This window comes from Zalophus californianus, chromosome 13 (assembly GCF_009762305.2).
Source record: "Zalophus californianus isolate mZalCal1 chromosome 13, mZalCal1.pri.v2, whole genome shotgun sequence".
Lineage (NCBI taxonomy): Eukaryota > Metazoa > Chordata > Mammalia > Carnivora > Otariidae > Zalophus > Zalophus californianus.
In genome coordinates, this window is record NC_045607.1 from 6,309,163 (window position 1) to 6,334,269 (window position 25,107).

Genomic DNA, 25,107 nt, shown 5'->3' on the forward strand with positions numbered 1-25,107 from the left:
AGAGTTTCCATTTTGCAGGATGAAAAAGTTCTGGAGAGTGACTGCACGACAATGTGAACATAGTCACAATACTACTGGACTGTACACCTCAAAAGGTTAAGATGGTAAATTTTAGGTTATGTATGTTTTACCACAATTAATTTTATTTTTTAAAAGAGCTTTCCCAAAGGGTAGATGCCCAGCACTCAACAGGAAAATGGGAAAAGGACAGGAATGGGAAATTTCAAGATAGGAAATAAAACACAGTCAAAACACTAATGAAAACTGCCCAAAACCATCAGTAACCGAGGAAATGCAAAATGAAAGCACAGTATCGTTTCTGTCCACCAAACCGGTAAGCAGAAGAAAACCAGGGGAAGCCCTAACGGCGCTCCAGGCAGTGGGGCTGGGAGACAAGGAGGCCTAGGCTGACAGTGGGGAGGGTGGGGGTGATAGTGACAGTGAGTTCCAGAAACCAGCTGCATGCTCACCCAGCAAACCCCTCCCCAGCCAAGTCCACTCCGCTCACCTTTCAGCTCATCAGCAGCAAAGAAAGCAGCAAGGCAGTCTTCCAGGGTGACGACCGGCCCCCAAAACCAGCTGGGGGTACAGGATACCACAAACCTAGGGAGACAGAACAGGGCTGGTAGGGTGGTGCCAGGGCCCGGGCAAGACTAAGACTTGGTCACTTTGGGCCCAGGGAGGCGGCTTGGCCAGGTGCGTGGGATGGGCAGAGGTCTGCAGCCAAATACCTGGGACCACCCAGGGAGCAGCCCCGGTGTCCCTGGGAGAGTGACATCACCTCTCCCGGAGCCTTGCCTTCCCATCTGTGAAGGGACCGCGGTCCCACTGGCCCATCCTCTGGGCTCACGGGCTCCTGACATCGGGTAGGTGGAAAGCGGACCTCGTGGCACACAGTGAGGGCTCCAGAAAGCTGCCCACTGCTCTCCCCACAGGGCCAGGCCCGCGTTCCAGCCGCCACCCTCCTTTCTAGCTGCCGCCTGGTGACCCCCCTGTCGTTACCTGCTTTCAGACCCACGGGCCCACCTAACCCAGGCCATCCCGGTATGGCTGAGGAAGCCCGCACCCCGCCCAGGCAACATCTGCACATCCAGCTGTGGGCGCCCTTCCAAACCCTGCCCTCGGCCCTGCCAACGCCTCAACTTTGCTGTTTGTGGTCTGCTGCCTGCCGGGGCTAGGGCAGTCTCATGTCCCCGGCAGACAGGCAGGTGGGAAGGCCGGGCGTACCTCCGGATATACTCCATGATGAAGGCGAGCCAGCCCTGGGTGGCATAGCTGCCCCCGCAGGCACCCGGCTTGGCCGGCACGTTCTGGTAGATGGCCGAGTGCAGCTTGGCCAGGTCCTCCTTGCCAGGAATGGGCAGTGACAGGTCCTGGAACGTCTCCACTGTGGTGGACACCTGGGGGGTTGACGGTCAGCCTGGGTTTCCATCTTCCAGGGTTCTGCCCTGCCCAGACCAAGCAGTCCGCAGCCTGGACCCCAGCCACCAGACGGCAGGTGGAGGACAGAGGGTCTGCTCACTGGACCTGGGACCCCGGGGGACCAGACAGCCAGGGCCCTCCCCCTCCAGAAGGGCAGGGGCCATCAGGTAGAGAAGCCACTCCCCCCCACCCCCGAGGGAGGATCACCAGGGCCACTGAAGGCTGGCCCGTGGCTCCCCACTTGCAGGGCTCACCCGGTCACAGGTGAGACACTGCACGAGGCTGAGGACAGAGCCATCGAAGATGTCGGAGATGACGCTGCGGTGCCGCTGCTCCCTCCGTCTGCGACTGCCGGCACTCGGCACCTGGGCTGGGGGCACGCACGGGACTAGGCCCAGCACCCCCCACCCCGGGCCTGTCTGCTGCAAGGGGCGGCGCTGGGGCTTGCTTGGCCAGGACTCGGGGGTCTGTGTGCGTCACGTGGTGGGGTACGCAGGTCCCCTCCCAGGGCCTGGGTCACTGTAAGACGGGGCGCCCCCACTCGCACCCCAGTGACATCAGAGGAGGGTTTGGAGGTGTTGCTGCTCGGAAAGGCATCTGCGGCACGGCCTGCACACCCAGCCCTGGCTGCGCGTTCGGATGCCCCGCCGACCCCCCCCACCCCTGCCCAATCCCGCCAACCTTTCTTGAACACGTACGATGGCCCCATCCTCACGGGGCTCGCCCGGGGCGGGCTGCCGGCCAGCTTGGCGTGGCCCTCATGGTGGTGCACAGGGCTGCAGGGGCGGGAGGCGCTGCGCATGTGGGCCTCGTTGTCTGGCTCTGGGGGCAGAGAGGGGACCGCGGCTGGGCCGGGGCGGGGGGGCGGGGGGGCGAGAGAGCCACGTCGGCTCTGGGGCCCCGTCAGGAAGAGGACCAGTCAGCACCTCCCAGCTCCCGAGGCAGGAGCCCACCCCGGCCCCCACCCAACCCGCAGGACACATGTCCTCCAGTGTCCAGTGGGGGCGCGGGGCCGCCGGGCAGGCTGAGCTGCACCCGGGCTCTGAGCAGGTCTGCCCACGCTACAGGCACGCAGGAGGTGCCGGACCGAGCGGGCGGGGGCGACTCCGAGCGGCTGTCTGGCACCTGGGGTCCGGCAGGGGCTGGAGGACCCCGGCGATGGTGGCTGAGCCTCCGCGGGCTGGTCGTCAAGGGTGGCCATGGCCGTGTCCACATCGGCGTCCTCGTCCACCTGCTCGGAGCTGGTGCGCTGCTGGCCCCAGGAGAACTTGCGGTCCTTCATGCGCTCCTTCTCGGAGATGGCGCGGCCCGCCTCGTCGGGGATCAGCAGCTCCGCCTCGGCCTGCGAGCCTCCCCCGCCACGGCCCTGCCCGTCGCCCTCACCCCGGTCACTGCTCGAGTCACAGGACAGGAACTCGTCCTCTGACGGGCTCGGGTCACCCTCCCGCTTCTCGTCCGTGTCGCTGGAGTCCGAGTCCCGTGCCTCTGCCAGCGCCGCCGCGGCTGCCACCACGGGCTCCTTGAGCTCCTCGTGGAGCTGGTCCATCAGGCAGCGCAGGAACTCCTGGGTGTCCTGGAAGCGGGGGCTGTGTCAAGAGGGCTTTCCAGGGTAGAGGAACCCACCATGGGCACCCCGCTGCTTCTGCTGCTGAGAGGACACCAGCGGATCCAGCTCGCAGGTGCTCGCGGCGCCCCGGGCAGACGCGCTGAGCGGCCCAACAGTGGCCTCCACGGCAGTTCTGTCCTGAACCCTACTCTACCGCAGACACTGTGGCCGGAGGGGCTGAGCCACCCCCCCCCCCCCCCCCCGGGTCACGCGGCTGTGAGGCAGCAGAGCCGCGATCCCCGATCCCTGCCGCGTCCGTGTCATGCCCCGGGTCCTGCTCCCAAGCACCCGTAGCCCTGCTTCCAGCTCAGTGTGGGAGAGTGGAGGGGTCGCGTGTGGCCTCCAAAGTCACCTTGCTGCCTACAGGAGGGGACCCTGGGGGTGGGCAGGGAGCCTGTGGAAGCAGGAAGGGGACCCATAAGACACATGTGCACATGAGGGCTCAGCTGGCTTTGTAGGGGTGATGCCAGCCGCCAGGCCGGGGTGATGCGAGCCGCCAGGCCAGGCTGCCTGCATCCTCCAGCCTTCCTCTGGGCCTCTCTGCTCTCCCCGTCCTCCTGCCAGCCCCCGGGGCCCACCCCTTCCCTTGCCACGGTGGCCTGTGGTACGGGGACAGGCTCCGGAGGCAGGATGGCACCCTCCAAGAGACGTGGGCATGACTTGTCTAAGCCGCCGCTTCAGGCTGGTTGGGCCCTGAATCACAGCAGTGGCACTTTTATTCTGACCTCTGACTAGGTCACCAAACCGAGCAAAAAGCCTGGGAAGCAAGGCTTCCAACACCTGCCCACGGGGCCCAGCCAAGTGCCGCACCCCCAGGCACTTCAGAAGACCAGAACACGGTGGCAGCGGCTGGTCTCCAACAACTGGGGATACCGGGCGCCATGCTGGGCCACCAGGTTCACCATCCTGCCCGTCACAGTGCCCCTGGCCCCACGCCCGACCAACACGGCGTTGGGTCACGGAGTGGCCAGGCCCAGCCCAGCCTTCCCAGCCCTCTGTCACCGGCGTGGGGAGAAGAGCGTCATCCTCTCAGTTCTGGGAGAGGGAAGGGAGGGCTCTGGGTGGATTTCCTCAAGCAAAGTGTTGAACTTCAAGATCAGAGAAATCAACCACTAGCTTATCCTGCAGGAGGGAGCAGAGAGGATTCGTGGGTCCTGTGTCAGGGGCCTGGAAGGTTCTTTTAAGAAACGGGCCCCAATACACCATCTACTTTTCTCTCTGGTTTTTCCTTTCAACAGAGGTATGGTGTTTGTTGCTAAAATCTCCAGCCATTAACAGAGGCCCACAGCCGTGCCTATGTTTCAGACTCAGAAATGTTCCCTGTGTTACGTCTAAGAACCAGAGACAGGGATGCTTCTGGAGTCCAGCTGGGTGTTAGGCAGCAGCCCTGCTCCATGGGGTCCTCACAGAGAGCCTAGGGAATGGTTCAGCTCAGCCTGAGCCCCGCCCTGCCACTCTCTGCTGTGTGACCTGCGCGAGCTGTAGAACCTCTCTGAGCCTCAGCTCCTTACCTATAACATGGGGGTGACGACAGGACCCACCTCAGGAGAGTTCTGTGAGGATAAACAGGGCTGTCCTTGTGGGGCGGGTAGTGACAACTTAATAAACGGTAGCTGGTGAACCGTGATCATGGAGGGCATTATCACTTCCCAGAAAGGGTGGTGTTCGGGCAGCGCTGGACTTCTCGGTCAGGAGCCTGATGTTCATCCAACTGAGGGTGTGAGCAGAGGAATACCCAGCAACCCTCCCCCTGGGAAGGGACGGCAGGCAGGGTGCTGGGGACCGAGGGAGAGGGCGGAAGGCATCTCTCGCCTGACAGCTGCCCTATTCCTGGCCCCCATGTTCAGGCCGCAGGAATGGCCGCCTAGACAGGCCCAGCTCCTCCCGCAAGCCCAGCAGTGAAACCCCAGGCCATGTGGCAGTCTGAGGCAGGGAACTGGACCACGTGAATGATCAGCTCAGCCTGGGACTAGGGCATACATGTGGCTGCATTCTGCTTCGTTTTGGCCCCATGAGTTTATGCAATAGAAAGTATCATTGATTTCCAAAGGGTTCCCTATATTTACCAAAACTAGTAATCAAACATTTCCTTTAATAAAAGTGAAATTCTGCCTGTGATTGGGGGAATGAGAAAGCACACAGCGCTGAGGCGCAAAGACTCTGCGGTCAGACTGCCCGAGGTCAAATCTCCAGCAGTGCGGCCGGGGCAAGTGACTTGCTCGGCTGGGACTCAGCCTCCACACTGTCCAGTGCGGAGAACACCAGCAGGCTCCAGGAAGCTACCATGTCCTCACACACACGAAGGGCTCAGGCAGTAAGGGGACCCGCCCCATAACCCTGAGCTGCACTGCTATTTTCCACGCTGGTCTGAGCTTCAGAGCCAGGCCTGGTAATGGTGTGGCCCCTGCACAGCTTGGACAGCCTACCTGCTGGGCATAGCCTCGGAACATCGGGTTGACCAACTTGATCCCGTGAGACAGGCTGGTGGGAACCACGTAGCTTGGGCTGTAGGAAGATGAAACCCGTTAGCACAGGTGGCCCGCTCAGAGCTACACGATCCCTCGAGGGCTGCTAGGCAGGCGGCCCAGGGCAGCTTCATCAGACTCAGTGAGGTGTCTGCTGCAACTCTGGGAAGTGCTGACTTGACCTGCGGGCTCGCACATCCCCACAGTCGAGAAGGAGAACGTCAAGTCATGGCTCAACCAGGCAAAGAACTCTTGACTGGCTCAGCATCATTTCCCGCTAGTCTAGGACAAGTCTGCTTGAAAACTGTTTTCTTTCTGAAATACTTATTGTGGTTTTTTCTCATTTCAAAAGTATGACACGTTCATTATTGAAAAATCTAAAATTTCAGAAAAAAAAAGCCCGGCAAAGAAACATCACGGCTAATAGCACCACCACCCAGAGATAACTACCATTAAGATTTCCAGATTTCTCTATGAAAACAGACACACACAGAAAACAAAGTTGGCTTCTGACAGAATAGGAATTGTACTACATCACGCTGTTTTATAACCTGCTTTTACAGTTGGCGTATTTCTATGCACTCATTTTAAGTTATTCCCAATTTTACTGGGGAAACAGGTCTAATCCAAACTTCTGGTCTTAAAATTCATTCACACTGAGCTAAGCCCCTGCCCTGTCAGCACCAGCCACGGCCCATGAGAGTCTCTCCCACACGCACGGTGGTGCCTGGGCCTCGGCACACGCATCTGGAAAGTGGCTGAGGGCTCGGGGCAATGCCACTTTCAAATTCTAGCTCCTTCTTTCACAAGCTGGGTGACCTTGAGAAAGACACGTAAATCCCTCCGAGCCTCAGTTTCCCCAACTTGTAAAACAAGGTCGCCATAAGGATCACACAGGTAAAGTGTGGCAAGCGTGCAGTGATGGGCTGAAGGCACAGGTAGTGCTCGGTCGAGGGGCAGAGAGAAAAATCCCCAGCCCCAGGCACCTGCCCAAGGTCAGGGGCTCAGTCACTCACCGTCTCCTGTGCCAGACCTCAGAGACCAGCTTCTGGTAACTTTTGCACAGGGCTGGCTTCTTGTCTGTGCGCACCAGGCCTCCGCACTCCAAGAAGAACTGGGTCAGTGGAGGGCTATAGGGGCAGGGAGAGAGTCGGCTCAGAAAAGGCGTTGGTTAGAACGAGCTGGCTGGAAGAGCAAAAGCCTGGGGGGGGGGGGTGTACTGTTGCCCCTGAAACAGAAATGCCTGCAGACGACCTGTCACAGGGTGAAATGTGTCTCCCCAAATCCACATGTTGACCTCAGAAGGTGACTATACTTGAACACAGGTAATTAGGTTCAAAGGAGGTCCTCAGGGTGGGCTCCAGTCCCGTATGACTGTGTCCTTCTACAAGGAGGAGGTTTGGACACAAACACACCCAGAGGGAGGATGACATGAAGACACAGGGAGAAGGCAGCCAGCTAGCAGTCAAGGAGAGAGGCCTCCAAAGCAAGCCCCGCCCCCACCCGTGCACCCTGACCTCAGACTTCTGGCCTCCAGAACTGAGAGAGAATAAATTTCTGTTGTTTAAAGTTTAAAGTACCCTGCCTGCCATGCTTTGTTATGGCCACCCCGAGACGCTAAAACAGCCCCTGGCTTCAGGGGCCGTGGGGCCAGGGGACGGCTGCTGCCTGACAGACAGAGGACAGTGCCTGCTCTTCCGGCCAGCCCACTCGGCGGACACCTTCCCCAACCTGAAGGCATCTTCCCTTTTCCTCAAGTTAACTTATCTCATTACTTGAGAAATACATATTCATGGTAGAAACACTGGAACATCTAGAGGTCGGCAAACAGTAAGAGACTTTAATCCTACCATGTGAGGGCAGCTACTCGGAAGATTTTAGGTGCATATCCTTCCAGACGCTCCCACGCACACACTGCCCCCCGCTCCTTCACATATGGAGGCACTGAATCCCTACCAAGTGGGACATCTGTGTGCCCGGCACAGGAAATGCCCTGGCCTCACCGAGTTAACAGCCTATCCTAGGTAGAAATTAGGAATTTCTCCCCCAAATGGGACTGCCCCACACAAAGCTTCAATAACCTCCTTCCTCCCACTGGCATATTCTGACGCCCTCCCGTTTGGTAAATACTGTCCTGCACTCACTGTAAAACTGGCCTGTAAATGTGGACCACCGGGGGCGCCTGGGAGGCTCAGTCGTTAAGCGTCTCCCTTCAGCTCAGATCATGATCCTGGGGTCCTGGAATCGAGCCCTGCATCAGGCTTCCTGCTCAGCGGGGAGTCTGCTTCTCTCTTTGCCCCTCCCTCTGCTCGTGCTCTCTTGCTCTCAAGTAAATAAATAAATAAATACTTTTTTTTAAAGATTTTATTTATTTATTTGAGAGAGAGAATGAGAGAGAGAGAGTGCATGAGAGGGGGGAGGGTCAGAGGGAGAAGCAGACTCCCCGCTGAGCAGGGAGCCCGACGCGGGACTCGATCCCGGGACTCCAGGATCATGACCTGAGCCGAAGGCAGTCGCCCAACCAACTGAGCCACCCAGGCGCCCTAAATAAATAAATTCTTTAAAAATAAATAAACGTAGACCATCAAATCATTCTCCACAAACAACGGGCTAGGACCATCCCGCTAGGCAACGTGCTCCACATCTCAGTTGACCTTCCTAGGATTAATTCTGACCGGAGGGACTGCTGGGTCAAAGGGCACGTGTGTTTTTAGGGCTTTTGAGGTGGATCCATACACACGCATCTGTGGGTAGCGCACACACAGCACAGCGTGGGGGCTGCTGCCACCTGCAGGGCACCTGGCGACAGCCCCAGGCCTCCCAGCTCCCAGGTGAGGGGACAACCTACCAGTTGGACAGGGCCTGCAGGGCAGCGTTCATGTAGCAGGAGTTCCCGAGGTTCTTCATGCCCGTGAGGCCTAGGAACCAATCACGTGGGGGAGGGAAGGTGAGGGCCCTGCCCTCCCAGATGAGCTGTGGCTCCCGAGCCCCCAGGACCCAACGAGGGGAGGACACAGATGGCTGGTGTTCCACCCCAGAAATCTGCCAAGTAAGTTAATGTGCTTCCCGCTCACAATAGCTGTGGGTACCTGAGTGTTTCAAACAAACGGACTCTTTTGCCCTCCACCCAGCCGGGCCCAGCGTCCGCCCTGCACAGGTGAGGCCAGGGGCCGAGGGGCACCGGCCTGCCCAGGGTCACACGGCTGAGGCAGGGGATGAGGACTGGCAGGCCGGGAAGACTCAGCCGGATGGCCGGCACTCCACGGGGAGCCACCGTGCTCTACGGGCCTTCGGGCTGTGGGTCAGGCCGCCCTTCCCTATGCAGTGCTGAGGCCCCCGGCCCAGCCCCACAGCGCCCCCGGTTCTGGGGTCGGCTACCTCGAGGCTTCAGGTCATCATCCTCTGACTCAGACTCTCCTTCGTCGGCCACGGCAATAGGGACAGCTTTCAGAGGGTGGGAGGGCAGTGGAGAGTCCTGCGTGGAAGACTCCGAGTGAGGAGCACGGGGAGGGGAGACGGGAGGGGGTGGGGGTCAGAGGCCCATGCGCCCCCCAGGAAAGGAAAGGAAGCCCAGCCCCCAGCCACAAGCCCAAACCGAGTCAGCCCATCTGAGCAGAGGACACCCTGGAAAGAGACGGCATTGGTGGCCCCAGCCCGGGGAACTTGTATTCTATTTACAAAAATAAAAAATGATCTTAATTGTCATAAATTTGGGGGGAAAAAAGAAACAAATAACAACAGACAATGCAACTTTCCTGAGACAACCACTAGAAGTCTATACACAGCAATGTAGATTTTTAACTGTTAATATGCACAGGCCCCCAAAACAAGATACTGTCCATATACTATTTTATAGTCTCTTTTTTTTTAAAGATTTTATTTATTTATTTGAGAGAAAGAGAGAAAGAGAGAATGAGAGATAGAGGGCACGAGAGGGAAGAGGGTCAGAGGGAGAAGCAGACTCCCCGCTGAGCAGGGAGCCCGATGTGGGACTCGATCCCGGGACTCCAGGATCATGACCTGAGCCGAAGGCAGTCGCTTAACCAACTGAGCCACTCAGGTACCCTTTTATAGTCTCTTTTTATAAAAAATCATAAACATCTACCACGTTTGCAAACGTATTCCAAAAACACTTAGGGAGCACCTACTACGTGATGGCCGCTGTGTCACTGTGGAGGAGGCAGGACACCTTGCAGGTGGCCAGCCCGACAGTGGCGTACTGACCCCGGCCCGAGGCTGCCCTCCACACGTGGGCCTGCTGGGCCCACCACCTTTGGGTGCTGCACAGGGCCCTGCTCGGCGCCTCATTAGGGGGGTTTCCAGGCGTTTCCCACAGAGAATTACACCACAGTGACTACTGGGGATTCCCTTGGGATACGGCTTAGAGCTGGGGTGGCAGAGGCTCTCCACAGGCCCCAGGATGGGCTCCCACAAGCTCTTGCACACAGCCTCCCCCCGGCCTGCGAACTGCCAAAGGGAGGCCCTTCCCATGAAGACCTGTGTGTCCTCAACCCCCCACATGGTCCTTGGCCCAGAGCTGGGACTCAGCAAGCATTTGGGACCCACCAATCCCTGCTCCACCGACACCTGGGTCACAGGGCCCTGCCCTTGATGCGTGTCACCACCACCTGCGCTGACCCCGCTGCACCCCCTTACCTGCTCCGAGACCCTGGGTGAGGGGCCTGCTGGGTGCGCTGCCAGCCTCCGCTCCAGGAACACCTCCTTCTCACAGGCGTAACACCACACCCGGAATGTGGTCAGGTTCACTGTCAGGTTATGCTTTTTCGCCTAGAGGGCAAGATCCAAAACGAGGTTGAGGATACACTGGCCCAACAGGTGCCCCGCAGCTGCATCAGGGCGGTCTCGGTAAGAGGCGCTGTCAGGACAGAGGCCTGGAAGCTCTCGGGATCTGCTCGTCCTGCAGCCAGGAATGCCCAGGGCTGCCGTTGACCAAACACATGCACGTGCTACAAGCATATGCTTGCACCTGCATATCGGTTCTCGCTTCTTTGCAGCAACCCTGCTGCGCTTATTTCTATTTTATAGGCATAGCCACTGAGGCCTAGAGGGGGCAGATGGGAGCTGGGAGGCAGCTGGAGCCAGGGCTTGAATTTTGGGCCATCTGCCTGCAGGGCCCGCGCTCCTGGCCACGGCGCTCACCTGAGCATGAATGGTGCTGTGGTCAGCGAAGGATTCTCCGCAGCCAACATAGGGGCAGGAGACCTGTGGAGAGAGGGAAGGAGCGAGCATTGGGGCTGGCCCGTCTCCACCACGAGGACCCACAAGCGACTGAGGCCCTGCCACCACACAGGATAACAGCTTTATACACCCTGCGGTTCCAGCTGGACAGGACGGCTACCATGACAGCTGCCCCTGCCCTCGGAGTAAGGTGGGCAGGATGCCCTGGGCTACTGGCCTCCTGCACAAAGCCCAGGTAGGGACACAGTGAGATGTGGGCCAAGCTCAGGCCTGGCTGCGTGGTGCCCAGACCCTCTCCCTCACTCTGGCGCCCTCCTGACTTGGGCCCGGCCCCCGAGACATCCAGGCCGTGTCCCCACCTGAGTTTTCCAGCAGTGCCCACCAGAGACGGACGCTCCCAGCCCAGAGTCTAGACCAAGCTCCACGCCCCCAACAGCGACAAGGATGCCTTACCTGGAGACAGGCCCACAGGTTGGGTCCAGTAACACCACACGACTGACAGACTCCCTGTGGGAGAGGAAGAGCCAAGTGTGAGCAGCCTGGGGGAGCCGCTCCAGCCGGAGGCGCCGACAGCTGGACTCCAAAGCTCTCCACTTAAAAGGCATTTTTGCCTTGGAAAGGCTTTCACCAGCCTGCCAATCTAAATGTCCTTCCTCACAGGGCACTTCAGACTTTACTGTTTGAATTTTGTTTCGTTATGTGCTGCAAAAACATTTTCCTCCGTAAAATCATTTGAAACTTAAATCAATGGACCCATTAATATGTTCTTTTATTGCGCCCTCCACTCTCCCTTTCTGTGTAAGCCTTTCTCCCCATCTAGACTCTGGGCTCCATGAAAGAGGGATGGTCTGCTTTGTCTACCCCCGTGACTTCACAGCGCCTAGTACAAACTGGGAGATCACTATGTCTGAAGACCACAGAAAACACCAAGGTTTCTGGTCTTCCGGGTGACAGAGCCTGCTTCTTGTCCACCAGTATCTCCCCTTCTTGCTTTAGTAACAGAATGTGTGGATTTGGGCTGAGCACATGGCCAGCCAGCTGCGGGCTGTTTCTCGGCCCCCACTGTGGTCACGGGGCTCAGTTCTCATCAAAGAGATGACAGTGAAAGTGAGATATGTCGCTTCCAGGCTATGCACCCCCTTAGTTCCTTCTCGTCCTTCCACTGGCTGGAATGCAGATGCAAAGGCAGGAGCGGACCTTGGACTCAGAGATGAAAGTCACATGTTGGGAAAGGCAGGGCCACCCTGCCACCCTAGCTAGCTCTGCACTATTCTATGAGAGAAAAGGAAATGTCTACCTCATTTAAGATACTGTATTCTAGGGTCTCTTTGTTACAACTTAAACCTGCTCTAATGCCTGGGTGGCTCAGTCGGTTAAGCATCTGCCTTCGGCTCAGGTCATGATCCCAGAGTCCTGGGATCGAGCCCCACATCGGGCTCCCTGCTCGGCAGGAAGCCTGCTTCTCCCTCTCCCTCTGCCTGCTACTCCGCCTGCTTGTGCGCGCGCTCTCTCTCTCTGTTAGATAAATGAATAAAAACTGTGCCCTAAATAATCTTGTCTGTACCTGTCTAGAACGGCAATTCCCAGCTAAGCCTCCACAATGCCCAAGGGGCCTCCATCAGCTGAGGTGGATTCTAAGTGCCAGCTCTGACAGCAGTCTCAACATGGGGCTCAGCCAGAGCAAGAGGGATACGTGCTGAGGATGACCATGGCTAAGTTCATCACACATGGCTCACGTCATCCCCACCAGTCCGTGCAGCACCTCTTTTGTTTGTTTGTTTGTTTTAAAGATTTTATTTATTTATTTGACAGAGACAGAGATAGCGAGAGAGGGAACACAAGCAGGGGGAGCAGGCGAGGGAGAAGCAGGCTTCCTGCGGAGCAGGGAGCCCGGTGCAGGGCTCGATCCCAGGACCCTGAGATCATGACCCGAGCTGAAGGCAGACGCTTAGCTGACTGAGCCACCCAGGTGCCCCGTGCAGCACCTCTTTTGGACAGATGAGGAACTGAGGCTCAGAGGTCCTGCTGGGCTATGGAGCAGGCTTGGGACGGGGAAGCTGGGGAGCCTGGGTCGTCGAGACCTGCATCGGGAAAGCAGGCCTCCCCCTCCCAAGCTTCCTCGGGAACTTCTCATTCTCATGAAGCCCAGTTTGTGGCCATGCCTAAACACGGAGTTCCCCGTCGGGCTGAAGCGAAGGTTGGAACTGAGGTCCGCAGTCTGACGGGGTCTCCCGCTGGGGGTGCTGCGGGCAGCAGGGGATCCATCAGTAGCCCCTGACCTTCCTGAATTTGTGATCTCCTTTGTGATTTCCTGATTTCACAATTTACTTTCATCTTCTGAGGCTTCCTTTTCCTTTCAGTCATTTGAATAACAAAAGTATCCTACGCTTTTTTTTTTTTTTTAAGTTAGGCTCTGAGTCAACCTGGGGCTCGAACATACGACTCTGAGAGATCCAGAGTCTCATGCTCTACCTACTGAGCCAGCCAGGCACCCGGTATGCTTGTTTTAACAGTTCAGATGACACACACGTTATACACAATTTGAAGTAGAGGATATAACGTGTAATAAACACATGTGCCGGAATAATCTGAAACATGTCCCTCCATACTTTCTTCTGATACAAATGTATATGCATATACTTAGGGGAGGGGGTGTGATTTTAGGAAAAATCAGATCATACTATGCATGTTTCTGCCACCTTTTTATGGTCATCTTCCTGAGTCTGTACACAAACATCACACCTCGTCCTCTGCAATGATCGATTGCACGGTGCCCCGCGCTATGGGCTCAGCACAGCTGACCCATTCCCTTCTTGATGAGTATTCAGACTGCCGCTGGTTTCCTCCTCTTACACTTGATGCTCAATGAATACTGCTGTATTTGTATCTTTATAACTGGTACTTACATCGCTGCTGGATAAATTCCCAGAAGTGGAATGGCATCCCTGAAGGGACAGGAATGCCTACCCAGCCCCACCACGTGTGTGGTCTCTTTCCCTCCATCACTGTCAGCTCTGGATGCAACCAGCCTGTGGTTTGTCTGGCAGATGGAAATGCTATCACCTTGCTCTAGTCAGCAATATCCCCAACCACTCATGAAGTTAAGCATCTTCTTTCAGAGGTGTCTCGGCCGTTTGCATCTCCTCCATCCTGACTGACCTGTTCAGAGCCCTCTACCTTCTGGTATTTTAAAACAATCGTGGTTTCATTTTGTAGGCTCCTGGATGCTCAGAGCAGGGTGGAAGACATGCTCCCTGAAACACAGGCCTGAGACATCTCCAGATGTCCATCCAAAAGGCTGCCGTGGGCCAGCCCAGACCTTCCCTCCTTGCTCACCACTGTGCCCTCAGATCCCCCTGTTCCTGCCTCCTCTGGAGGAAAATCCCCTCGGTCTGTCTCATTTATTTCTCTGTGCAGACTCAGAACACAGCGTTAGACAATGCAAATGCACCACAGCCTTGTTCGGCCCCTCCTCCAGATCACAGAGAAGCAAAACTACTTCAAAAGAAGCCACAGGTACTTTGAAGGCCTGATCCCTCCTGTGGGCCCAGGCTAAGCCAGCTCAGGCCAAAGGCCACCCAGGACCTGCTGGTGGAGGGAGGCTGAGGGACCAGCATCAGGTGCCCGGAAAGAAGAGCCAGCAATGTGTCCAGGCATCTGAGCCCAGGCCCCACTCCCGGGAGTGTCCTCCACATGCTCTCCCCCCACCACACCCCCCCATGCCCGGCACACAGCGGCACTCCCACAAGGCCATTCATCACAGCAGCACATTCACCACATTCGAAGAGCCAGGGTGTCCACCCACAGAGGCTGAGTTATGGGGTCCACACAACGAGATACCATGCAACGCCAGGGCCAAGAATGAGAAAACTGTCTATGTACCGGGATCGAAAGAGATCCAGGATACACTGTCCAGTGAATAAAGCAAGTTACAAAAGTGTCTGCAGTGTGCTACCTTTTATGAAAGGAAGGGGAAATGAAAAATAAGCATATTTGCATAAAGAAACTCTGAAAAGGCACAAAAGAAAATCCTGTAAGTGGCTCCCTAAAGGGGGGGACGGGGAGGGTGAGCACAGAGGGTGGGAGGGAGACTTCTCGACGCTGCTGTTTTTATACTGTTTGATTTTGAACCACAGGAAAGTATTACGCTGATTCAAAATATTTTTCCAGACAAAGACACGTCCTCCCCACTCAGAGTGGCCCACCTTCTCGCTCTGGGCCTGCCTGGGGCCCTCCTCAGGTCACATGTGTCAAAATGTCCATGGACTCTCAAGGCATGATTCATGCCCTGCCCTGGAAAGGCTCTGGGCACCCACTCCGGCAGCTAATGCACAGAGCACTAGCGGCTCCCAGATGGAGTGAGCTAAGTGATAATTAATGGCCATTAGGACGCAGCCCCCGGAAGGCCTCGAACAGACACCAGCCTTCCATTTACGCGAAAGGCTAACCAGAGACTGTCGGGGAGCTGGTTCTTCCACCGCCTTCAGAAACCTCTGTACCTCAGGAAGGCAGTGCCCCTAGGCATGGGCCCCAGCCCCAGAAGGTCTGACCCTTTACCTTAGATTTGAACAGCAAGTCCTCCTTGGTCACCTCCCCTATGGAGTCAAGGTGAGGGCAAAGGTCCTTGGAGTCCCCCATTCTGGCCTGGGCTCACCTACGAGAAAACGCAGGGACACTGGGTTAACGGCAGCCGCTGGGGGAGGGAGGCATGGGGCTACTGGCTCAGTGCACAACTTTGGTCTCGGGCCCTGGCTCTGCCACATATCAGCTGGTGACTCAGGGAAGCCACGTAACTACTCTGAGCCTCACTGTCCTTCTCTGGGAATTGGGTGTGACGGTAACATCAACCCCGGTGGATTGCTCAAGGACTCACAAATGGGTAAAACTGGTCCAACGTTGAGTAAGCCCTGTGGGGTGTACCACCATCAATTCTACCAGCTGGGATACTGTACATACTGCAGATATGCCAAAGATGTGGTACCGCTGGGGGAAGCTGAGTGACATTTGTGGCAACGTCCTATGAGTTACAATTAATTCCAAAGAAAATGCCTAAAAAGAAATCACTGAATTTGCTTCAGCCACCCAAAAGTTTAGCAGAAATCGCACCTAGGAATCTGTTGATTCTAGCTCCAAACTGTTGCCCAAAAAGGTCCAAACCAGCCAAAGATGAAGTGGAGCCAAGGTGGTTGGATCGAAGGCAGAGGCTGCGTGTCCACCGAGGGAGGTAGACCCCTAGCTCTCCTGGAAGGCCCCTCCCCACCAGAAATGGCCAGCCAGGGGTTGATGAGCCCAGGCTCCCAGCCAGAACAGCTGTTCCGGGGTGCTGATAAGGTTCCAGGTAACACACTAAGTGGTCTTCATACATTATCTCATTACAAACTCCCCCAGCCATCTTCCAGGCAGCTGTGATTAAGCCCCTTTTACAGATTAGGAAATAGGGGTTCCTTCTTCTCTCAGGTCTCACAGAAAGGAATGTGAGAGCTAAAGCTGACCTGCAAGCTGGTCAGACTCGTAAGGCCCCACCTGTGTTCGCTCTCTTTAACTTGGGAAAATGTAAGCATAAGCAGCAGACAGAACTGCACAGCTCACTCCCGTGTACCCATCACCTAGCTTCAACCCTGAGCCATGAGTGGTCAACCCTGCTTCAACTCAACCTCCCACTTCCTCGTTTTTTGCAGCAGATCCCAGACATCACATCATTTCATCTGCGTATGTTCTTCTAAAAGATAAGGACTTGAAAAAAGAAAAAAGACACATCCACAGTTTCATTATTTCACCTAAAAGACTTTCCTCCTCGGTCCGTGCTTCAGACGGGCAGGCTGTGGGCCTACCTCTGTGTAGAGTGCCACCCCCAGGAAGCAGTTGACATCTGCATTCTCCGTGGACAGCCGACAGTGGTGGGGTGCTGCGCCGGCTGGGGTGAGTGCAGGCCTCTGGCAGGGAACCTGGGGGGACAAACCAGCGCAGTTCATGCAGCTCTGTTATTTCAAAACCATTCTTCGCACCAACCAGGAGCTGAAAATAGGCCCGAATTCCTCCTGGGAGGGGCAAGTGAATTTTTTGACATTTGAGGCATCCACGGGCTGGACAGGCTCCTCAGTCCATCCACAGGGACAGTAAAAACACACCACTCCCGGGGTAGCTAAAGGCTTATGCAGAGCTGGCAAATAGGGCCAGCCCCTCCTTGGGGGTGTTGGACCCTTCACTAGCCACTGCTGGGCATTACCTCTGTGATCGCCGAGAGCCGAGACCTTCAAGGGTCTGTAAGAGAGGGCCATGGGGCTCTCCAGCTAATGCTCCCTCTGGCTGCCACCACCTGTTAACCCTCTGGACGGAAGGCTCAGCCCCTTCCACACATGCCCCTGAGACCCTCAGATCATCCTTGGTGCCTCCCCAGGATCCTGTGCTGCTCAGAACCCCCGGCCCCCAAGTCTTGAGCAACCCCAGGCTAGAGGCACAACTGAATCCATCCACGTGTTGCCACTGCCCCCCCCTTCCCTGCTGTGCCACAGTCCCCCAGATGTGGGCAGTTCAAAGAGGGAGAGGCAGTTAGAAGCTAACATTTAAAATGGTCACATCGCTTCTCGGCCTTTTGGCTAAGATCGAGTGCATTTAAAATGGTCACATGACAATGATGGGCTCAAGGTTCTAAATTCCAAGCCTCTTCACTCAAAGCCAGATTTTTAGGATTGTTGTTTTTTTCACTTCCACTGAGGTCAAGTGCACCGGGCTGGCAAGCTGCAGTGTGGTCAGGAGGCTGGGGAGAGCGGGGAGGGAGTGTCTTTGGTGTGTGGCCCATCTCTCCAGCTAGATGGCAGAGCCAGCTTATGAGCCTGATGCCCAGTGCCACGGGCGATGCCCAGGACAGGGAAGACGGCAACAGGCCCATCTGGATTCACACGTGCAATCAGACTACTTAAGTTCCTCCAACTTCAGATAGGGAAAAAAAAAGAGCCCCGTGGCTAACAACTCTCCCTGTACCCTCACTGCCCCTGTTTTACAGAAGAAATAGAACTGGAGCTTGAGTAACTAACTACAGGACTTGGTCAAAGTCAATCCTCAGCTAGTCAGTCACTCGTGGGTACTCGATCAGATTGTCTGGTACAGAGCCAGGCTCTGAATCCGGGCTTGGCAAACCTTGTCTATAAAGTACCAGGTAGTAAATAATTTAGGCTTTGTGGGCCGTGTCAATCTTGATCACATACTCTTCTGTGCACTTTTTTTCTTTTTACAGTGTATTAAAACTTTTTTTTTTTTAATTCATAGCTCCAGGGCTCTGCAAGATAACCCAGAACCTGCTGCCACAGTTTGCTGCCTCCTGTTCTAAATCACTGTGCTGTTGGGGCCTCACCAAAATACACCCAGATCACTGACATTCCACATTTCACTGCACACAAATCACCAGTTTAAATAAGGCAAATAGCGAAGAAGAGTCCAGAGGGTTAACGTGGCTCCAGATTTTTTTCTAGGTAAGTAATCAGGGTATGTGCAAAGACAGAATGGCTCAGTGGATTAAGCATCTGCCTTCAGCTCAGGCTGTGATCTCGGGGTCCTGGGATCGAGCCCTGCATTAGGCTCCACGCTTAGCAGGGAATCTGCTTCTCCCTCTCCCTCTCGCTTGTGCATGCTCTCTCTCTCTCTCAAATAAATAAAATCTTAAAAAATAAAAATGTAAAAAAGTACTGATATAATTCAATGGGCAAAAGACAGTCCTTTCAACAAAGGCTCTCTGCATGGGGGAAAAATGACCTTTAACCCCTACCTCACATCATACACAAAACTTATTTAGAAATGGATCATAGACTATGTAATTGGTGGTCAACAGAGGGTTTAAAATTCTTCCCTTTCTTCTTGTTCTTTTCCGAGGTTCTGGAAGAGTCGGGTTATTCTAAAATACATCCTTGTGGGGTGCCTGGGTGGCTCAGTCGTTAAGCGTCTGCCTCCGGCTCAGGTCATGATCCCAGGGTCCTGGGATCGAGCCCCACATCGGGCTCCCTGCTCCGCGGGAAGCCTGCTTCTCCCTCTCCCCTTGCTTGTGTTCCCTCTCTCACTGTCAAATAAATAAATAAAATCTTTAAAAAAATTAAAATAAAATAAAATACATCCTTGAGATGCCCCGTTGGCTTTCTCATTTTCAAACTGACGACATCTTCCCCTAATTCTTTTTCCTCTAGTTCTTCATTTGCTCGTGGCACCGCCAGAGCTCAGCTTCAGAGCCCTTCGGTTTTCCACCTTTGCCTCTGGCCTTCATATCGGTCACCGGCTGCATCTGCAGCAAATCCACCTGATACACGTGCTCCCTCCTTCCACGTGTGCGGGAAGGCTCCAGGCACACCGCCCTGGCTGCTGGCAGCTCCTTCCTGCTGCTGCGCATCTCAGAGCATACGTGATCAGTGACACCTTTCAAGTCTTGCGCATGTGTTCTTAGCAACACACTTCTTAGGAGGGTAAAACCCCCAACGTTCACCGTTCTCAACCCCGGCAGCACCCTGCCTTCCTCCAACTCTTCTGCCCTTCACTTCATTCACACGATTGCTACCTGCTACAGCAAGAGGTAAACAGTGTTTCGTGTTTTCAGCAAGCTTTCTCTCTTCCTCATCTTCTGTTTCCAGAAATTTGTGTTTTCTTTTTTTTTTTTAAGATTTTATTTATTTGAGCGAGCAAGCAAGCAAGAGAGAGCACAAGCAGGGGGAGGGGCAGAGGGAGGGGGACAAACAGACTCCCCACTCAGCGGGGAACCGGCCATGGGGCTTGATCCCATGACCCTGAGATCATGACCTGAGCCGAAATCAGACGCTTAACGACGGAGCCACCCAGGCGCCCCAAAACCACCTCTTTGGATTAAAACTCTGAACTGTTCCACCTGTACAGTCTTGTTTACTCTGGGGGAAGCACCTGTATGCTCTGAAGACAACAAATCTGTGAGGAAGAGGAGTTGATTAACATCCATGTTCCCAATCTGGATTCACCTGCAGCCGTAATGTGAGTTCAAGCTCCATGTCCACCAATTTTTGGTACACTTGGTTTGGGAGCTTTGCAAAGCCCAGAGAGCCTTTGAGGTCCGTCTTTGGAGCCAGCAGGGTACTGCTGCAGATGCGCTTCCCCCAGCAGGGGTGGACCCTCGCCACCCCACATCCCTGACCCCTCCACCACCAGCCCCAGCACGGTCCCGGCTGCCAGTTCTCCTGACTTCAGACTGAACAGGAGCAAACATTAAAACTCTAGAACTTCTAGAGGAAATCCTAGGAGAGGATCTCTGCAACTCTGGAGTTCACAAAGGTCTTAGAACATGGAAGGTGTTCTTTATAAAAGGCAACATTGAAAAACTGGGCTTTCTCAAAATTAAACATTTTTCTTTTCAAAAGATGCTGTTAGGGGAATGAAAAAGCAAGCCATGGCCTGGGAGAAAATGTTCACAATACATGTATCTAACAAATATCCAAAATACACAAAGAACTCTTACAACCCAGAGAAGGATAAAGTGTCCAATTTTGTGAAATGGGTGATGGATGGAATGGGTACTTCACAAGAATGGCCAATAAACACCCGAGAGCATGCTCAACATCGTTTGCAAGATAACATCTCACAGCACCAAGAACATCTAGAACTAATAAAATCTTCAATACCAGGGGTTGCTGAAGATGTGAAGGAATTTGCCTATATTGATAGGACTGTAAAATAATATCAAAAGCTGGAAAACAGCTGGGCAGATTCCTACAAAGTCAAGCACACACTTACCACATGAGCCCGCAATTCCACTGTTGGATATTCACCCACGAGAAATGAAAACATACCTCTACACAAAGATTTGTATGCAAACATTCATAGTAGCTTTATACGTAAAACAGCCCAAAATTGGGAAGACCTCCCAGTGTCCAGCAACAGGGGACTGAAGCCAACTAACATTATATTCATATAATGGGATACTACTCAGCATCAAAAAGAACCCTGGATATGCACAGCAACATGGGTCAATTCCAGACACGTTCAACTGAGCAAAAGAAGTCAGATACAAAAGAGCACATACTCTAGGATTCTCTTTATATGAAATTTCAAAACAGACAAAACTAACTTTAGGTGTTAGAAATTGGGACAGCGGTTGCCTGGGGCAGAGGATGAGGCTACACCGTAAAGAGGGAACTTTCTGTGGTGTTGGAATGTTCTAGATTTTGATTGGGGTGTGATTTAGCCAGGTCTCTATACCTGTCAAATCTCAGGAACTACATCTTTAAAGTGCATGCATTTTACTGTATGTAAATTATACCTCAATAAAGTTGGTTAAAAGCCCTTTATTTTTTTTAAAGATTTTATTTTATTTTATTTTTAAGTAGGCTCCATGCCCAATGTGGGGCTTAAACTCACAACCCTGAGATTAAGAGCCACACACTCTACCGATGGAGCCAGCCAGGAGCCCCTAAAAGATTTTAAGTAATTTCGATACCCAAGGTGGGGCTTGAACGCATAACCCTGATCTCAAGACCTGAGCTGAGACCAAGAGCCGGATGCTTAACTCAGCCACCCAGGTGCCCCCCACTTCTTGGTATACACCCCAAAGCACTGAAAGCAGTGACTTAAATAGATATTCATACACCCGTGTTCGTAGCAGCACTGTTCACAAGAACCAAAGGAGCAGGCAACCTAAGGGTCCGTCAAAAGATGTATGGAGAGACAAAATGTGCTCTATCCACACAACAGAATATTATTTAGCCTTAAAAAGGAAGAAAATTCTGACTCATGCTACAACAAAGATGAACCTTGAGGACATCATGCTGGGTAAAATAAGCCAGACACAGAAAAATAAATACTATATGATTCCACTTCTATGAACTACCTAAAGAAATTAAATCCATAGAGACAGAAAGTAAAATGGTGGTTGCCAGGGAGAGGGAGGAGTCATGTTTAATGAGGACAAAGTTTCAGTTTAGGAAGAAGGGAAGGTTCTGGAGTTGGATGGGGGTGATGGTTGCACAACGATGTGAATGTGCTTAATGCCACTGAACCGCACACTAAAGATGATTAAGATGCTACATTTTACATGTATTTTAATGAAACTTCAAAATAAAATTTTCAAAAATAAGTAAAAATTTCAGAAGTTGCGGAGAGAGGGTATGACACCACTAAGAAGAAATTTTTAAGAAATGGGGGTAGGGGGTGCCTAGGCGGCTCAGTCGGTTAACCATTTGACTCTTGACCTCAGCTCAGGTCCTATCTCATGGCTCAAGCCCCACCTTGGGCTCCAGGCTGGGTGTGGATCCTACAATCAATCAATCAATCAAATGGGGGGAGGGGCAGGGAATGACAATGAATTGAAATACAACGACCAAGAAAGATACTGGTCCCCATTGGGCCCTACCATGCTGTCCACTGTCTTTGTCCTCTCTCCACTTCACTGTCCCCTGACCAGGAAAGGCATCCTTTGCCCACCCTGCTGAATGCAGTCCCACCCTACCCTACCATCCTCTCTCCGAGGGAAGGCCCTCTGTCCATCCTGGCCCATACTTGGCAGGCTCTGTAATCATTTTCGTCATTTACCTGTTTTTTTATCTAATGCCTGTTCCCTCTCAAGAATGTAAGCCCCCCCACCCCTCCTCCCCCGGCCAAGGGCAGGCATCTGTTTTGTTCACTGCTGTATACCAAATACCCAGAATGGCATCTGAACAGTGACTTCTCAGTAAATACTTGTTAGATGGCTCAAAAGTGCAAAAAGCTATAAAACACTATCACATAAAAATTCCATTTTGGTAAACTAATCTAACAATGTTATCATTATTCCTGGGAGGATGGAATCAAGGGATTTTTGTTTCCTCCTTTTTTGCTTGTCTGCATTTTAACAACGAACTGATGTTGCTTTTGTAATACACGTCCTGATAGGTTACTTATAATTATCTTTAAAGCTTCCAAAATAAAAAGAACATGTGTCTGGCCTCTTTGGTACCTAAGGTGTCCCTCCTGGGCCCTTGCTTTTTCCCCAGGTCCCTGAGAGAACGCTGGGGAGGCACGACCTCCATCCCTTGGGGGCTCTCCAGACCCCCAGGGTGTGAACAGGACACCTGAGGCCCATTTTAGAGAGGGGGCAGCATCTGAGGTCCCAGAAGCTCCAAGAGAGGACGTGCCTCAGCTGCTACCCAAGTGGCTTGAAAGTATAACCTTTCATCATGTGACCCATTCACTTGAAGATCTGCTCCTTTGCTTTTGCCTCATTAACTTCTGTGTTGTACTAAAAATTTTCATCTCGGGCGCCGGGGTGGCTCAGATGGTTAAGTGTCTGCCTTCGGCTCAGGTCATGATCCCAGGGTCCTGGGATCGAGTCCCGCATCGGGCTCCCTGCTCCTTGGGAGCCTGCTTCTCCCTCTGCTTCTCTCTCTCTCTCTCTCTCTCTCTCATGCATAAATAAATAAAATCTTAAAAAAAATTTTTTTTTCATCTCCTCCCACTTACCCTGAAAATAGAAAAAGGCTTTTTGTGTGGTTTCAATACAATTAACATACACCTCTGTAGACGCTGGAGAACACTGACAAACATAAAATGGCATAAAAATCACCTGTGATCCACCTGGGGGTGGGGGTAAGATGGTTACTGTGTTAGTCTTGTTCATGTGTAGGAATGCCTAATTTAAAAAAACGAAACTAGAATATAACAGAGTTTGTATACAAGGTTTTTCTGTTTATATCACGTACATTTTTCCTGTCACTAAACTTCTTTTCAACAACTTCATTTCTAATGGCTGACTAATGTCCCACATATAATTTAAGCTATACCTTAGTCGCTTTCCTACTCTTGGACACTTAGGGTATTTGTGTGTGTGTGTTGCCATTATAAACAAAGCAGTGAGAAATATTTTGAAATATAAATCTCTGACTACATCTTTGACCCAGGAAAAATTACTAGGTCAAAATGTATGTGCTGGGGGCGCCTGAGTGGCTCAGTCGTTAAGCGTCTGCCTTCAGCTCAGGTCGTGATCCCAGGGTCCTGGGATCGAGCCCCACATCGGGCTCCCTGCTCAGCGGTAAGCCTGCTTCTCCCTCTCCCACTGCCCCTGCTTGTGTTCCCTCTCTGTCTCTCTCACTGTCAAATAAATAAATAAAATCTTTAAAAAAATTGTATGTGCTGAAGGCTCTAGATACACATTGACCAACTTCCCTCTACATCCACTATACAAATTTATCTGCCAGAGGGGGAGACGAACCATGAGAGACGATGGACTCTGAAAAACTGGGGGGTTCTAGAGGGGAGGAGCGTGGGGGGGATGGGTCAGCCTGGTGATGGGTATTAAAGAGGGCACATTCTGCGTGGAGCACTGGGTGTTATGCACAAACAATGAATCATGGAACACTACATCAAAAACTAATGATGTAATGTATGTTGATTAACAATAAAAAAATTAAAAAAAAATTTTATCTGCCTACCAGCAGTGTAGGAGCATGCCCAACAAAGAAAGTTTGAGGTTTACTAACATTTTTTTTCAAAGCTGATGTTTAAAAACAGTTTGTAGGAAGGGCAAAGTTGAGCGGTAGTACTGTAAACTTTGGGTGTTTACTCTTCCTCATGTAGGATCTGAAATGTCAAAAGCACCTGGTCTACAAGGGCTGCACTCCACTTATCTCCACTGCCTAGAAGCTTTCACTTCATTTTATCTTGGTACCCAACCGGCTTGGCTTGGGGTAATGTAACACACGCCAGGTTTGGGCCCTGCCCTTAACCCCAGGGTAGCTATACGCAGCCACCAGGGATGTGATCATTACTAGCCAGCCACCTTTTCCTGTGCTCTTGCCCCATGTCGGCTGCTTCACATACGTTAGCCCTGGGGCTGAGCCTAATTCCAGAAGGCAATGAGATAGCTAGCCCTGCGTTCAGCTCCTTGCTGGTCACTTGCAAGCTGTGTGTCTTTAGATAAATCAGTCGCCCCTCAGTTTCCACGTCCGTGAAATGGGGACAAAGATGGCAACTAGAGTTATGGGAGAGTGCAGGGAGACAATGCATAGGGAGGATTTAGCATTCTGATCACGTGGACTTCCAGGGTGGCTCAGGGTCTGTATTTACCTGCAAAGCAAGGACGCTCAGAAATGTTCTGTGCTATAATTTGTGTTACTGGCCATGTTTTATAGATCAGGGGACGGAGACAGGTGGGGATGTGAGTCACACACCCAAGGGTGCCCTCCATCAGCTTTTCAGCCAGGGCTCCGTGGCCCAGGACAGCACTGACTCTGACCAGGCACTATGCCCAGTGTCTCTCCTACACTCTTCACATAAGGAAAGCTGTTTCTCATTTTAGGGAGCATGAATGGAGGCCCAGACACAGGAAGCCATTTGCCCAAGACCATACAGTGAGGAAGCAACACAGCGAGGAAGGAACTAGGCTGTATCTGCCTTCAGAGTGCTTCCCATTCTTGCCTCTGTGCAAATAATTGGAGTGCA

At 53.2% G+C, this 25,107-nt stretch overlaps 1 protein-coding gene across 5 annotated transcripts in view; it reads right to left on the reverse strand.

Moving 5' to 3' along the window:
• The window catches only part of USP20 (ubiquitin specific peptidase 20), a 41,931-nt gene that overhangs the window by 12,678 nt on the left and 4,146 nt on the right, over positions 1-25,107 (reverse strand). For 3 of the 5 annotated variants that reach the window (XM_027616598.2, XM_027616600.2, XM_027616601.2), the window contains exons 2-15: positions 16,470-16,637; positions 15,250-15,346; positions 11,146-11,199; positions 10,654-10,716; positions 10,150-10,281; positions 8,872-8,968; positions 8,342-8,411; positions 6,510-6,623; positions 5,455-5,533; positions 2,548-2,995; positions 2,104-2,268; positions 1,677-1,792; positions 1,228-1,400; positions 509-603 (exon numbers count right to left, since the gene is read on the reverse strand). In XM_027616598.2, the coding sequence (XP_027472399.1) occupies positions 509-603; positions 1,228-1,400; positions 1,677-1,792; positions 2,104-2,268; positions 2,548-2,995; positions 5,455-5,533; positions 6,510-6,623; positions 8,342-8,411; positions 8,872-8,968; positions 10,150-10,281; positions 10,654-10,716; positions 11,146-11,199; positions 15,250-15,330 (1,687 nt within the window). In that variant the 5' untranslated portion in view covers positions 15,331-15,346; positions 16,470-16,637. The remainder of the gene's footprint in view (positions 1-508; positions 604-1,227; positions 1,401-1,676; positions 1,793-2,103; positions 2,269-2,547; positions 2,996-5,454; positions 5,534-6,509; positions 6,624-8,341; positions 8,412-8,871; positions 8,969-10,149; positions 10,282-10,653; positions 10,717-11,145; positions 11,200-15,249; positions 15,347-16,469; positions 16,638-25,107) is intronic. The other 2 variants (XM_027616602.2, XM_027616599.2) reach the window with 2 other exon arrangements.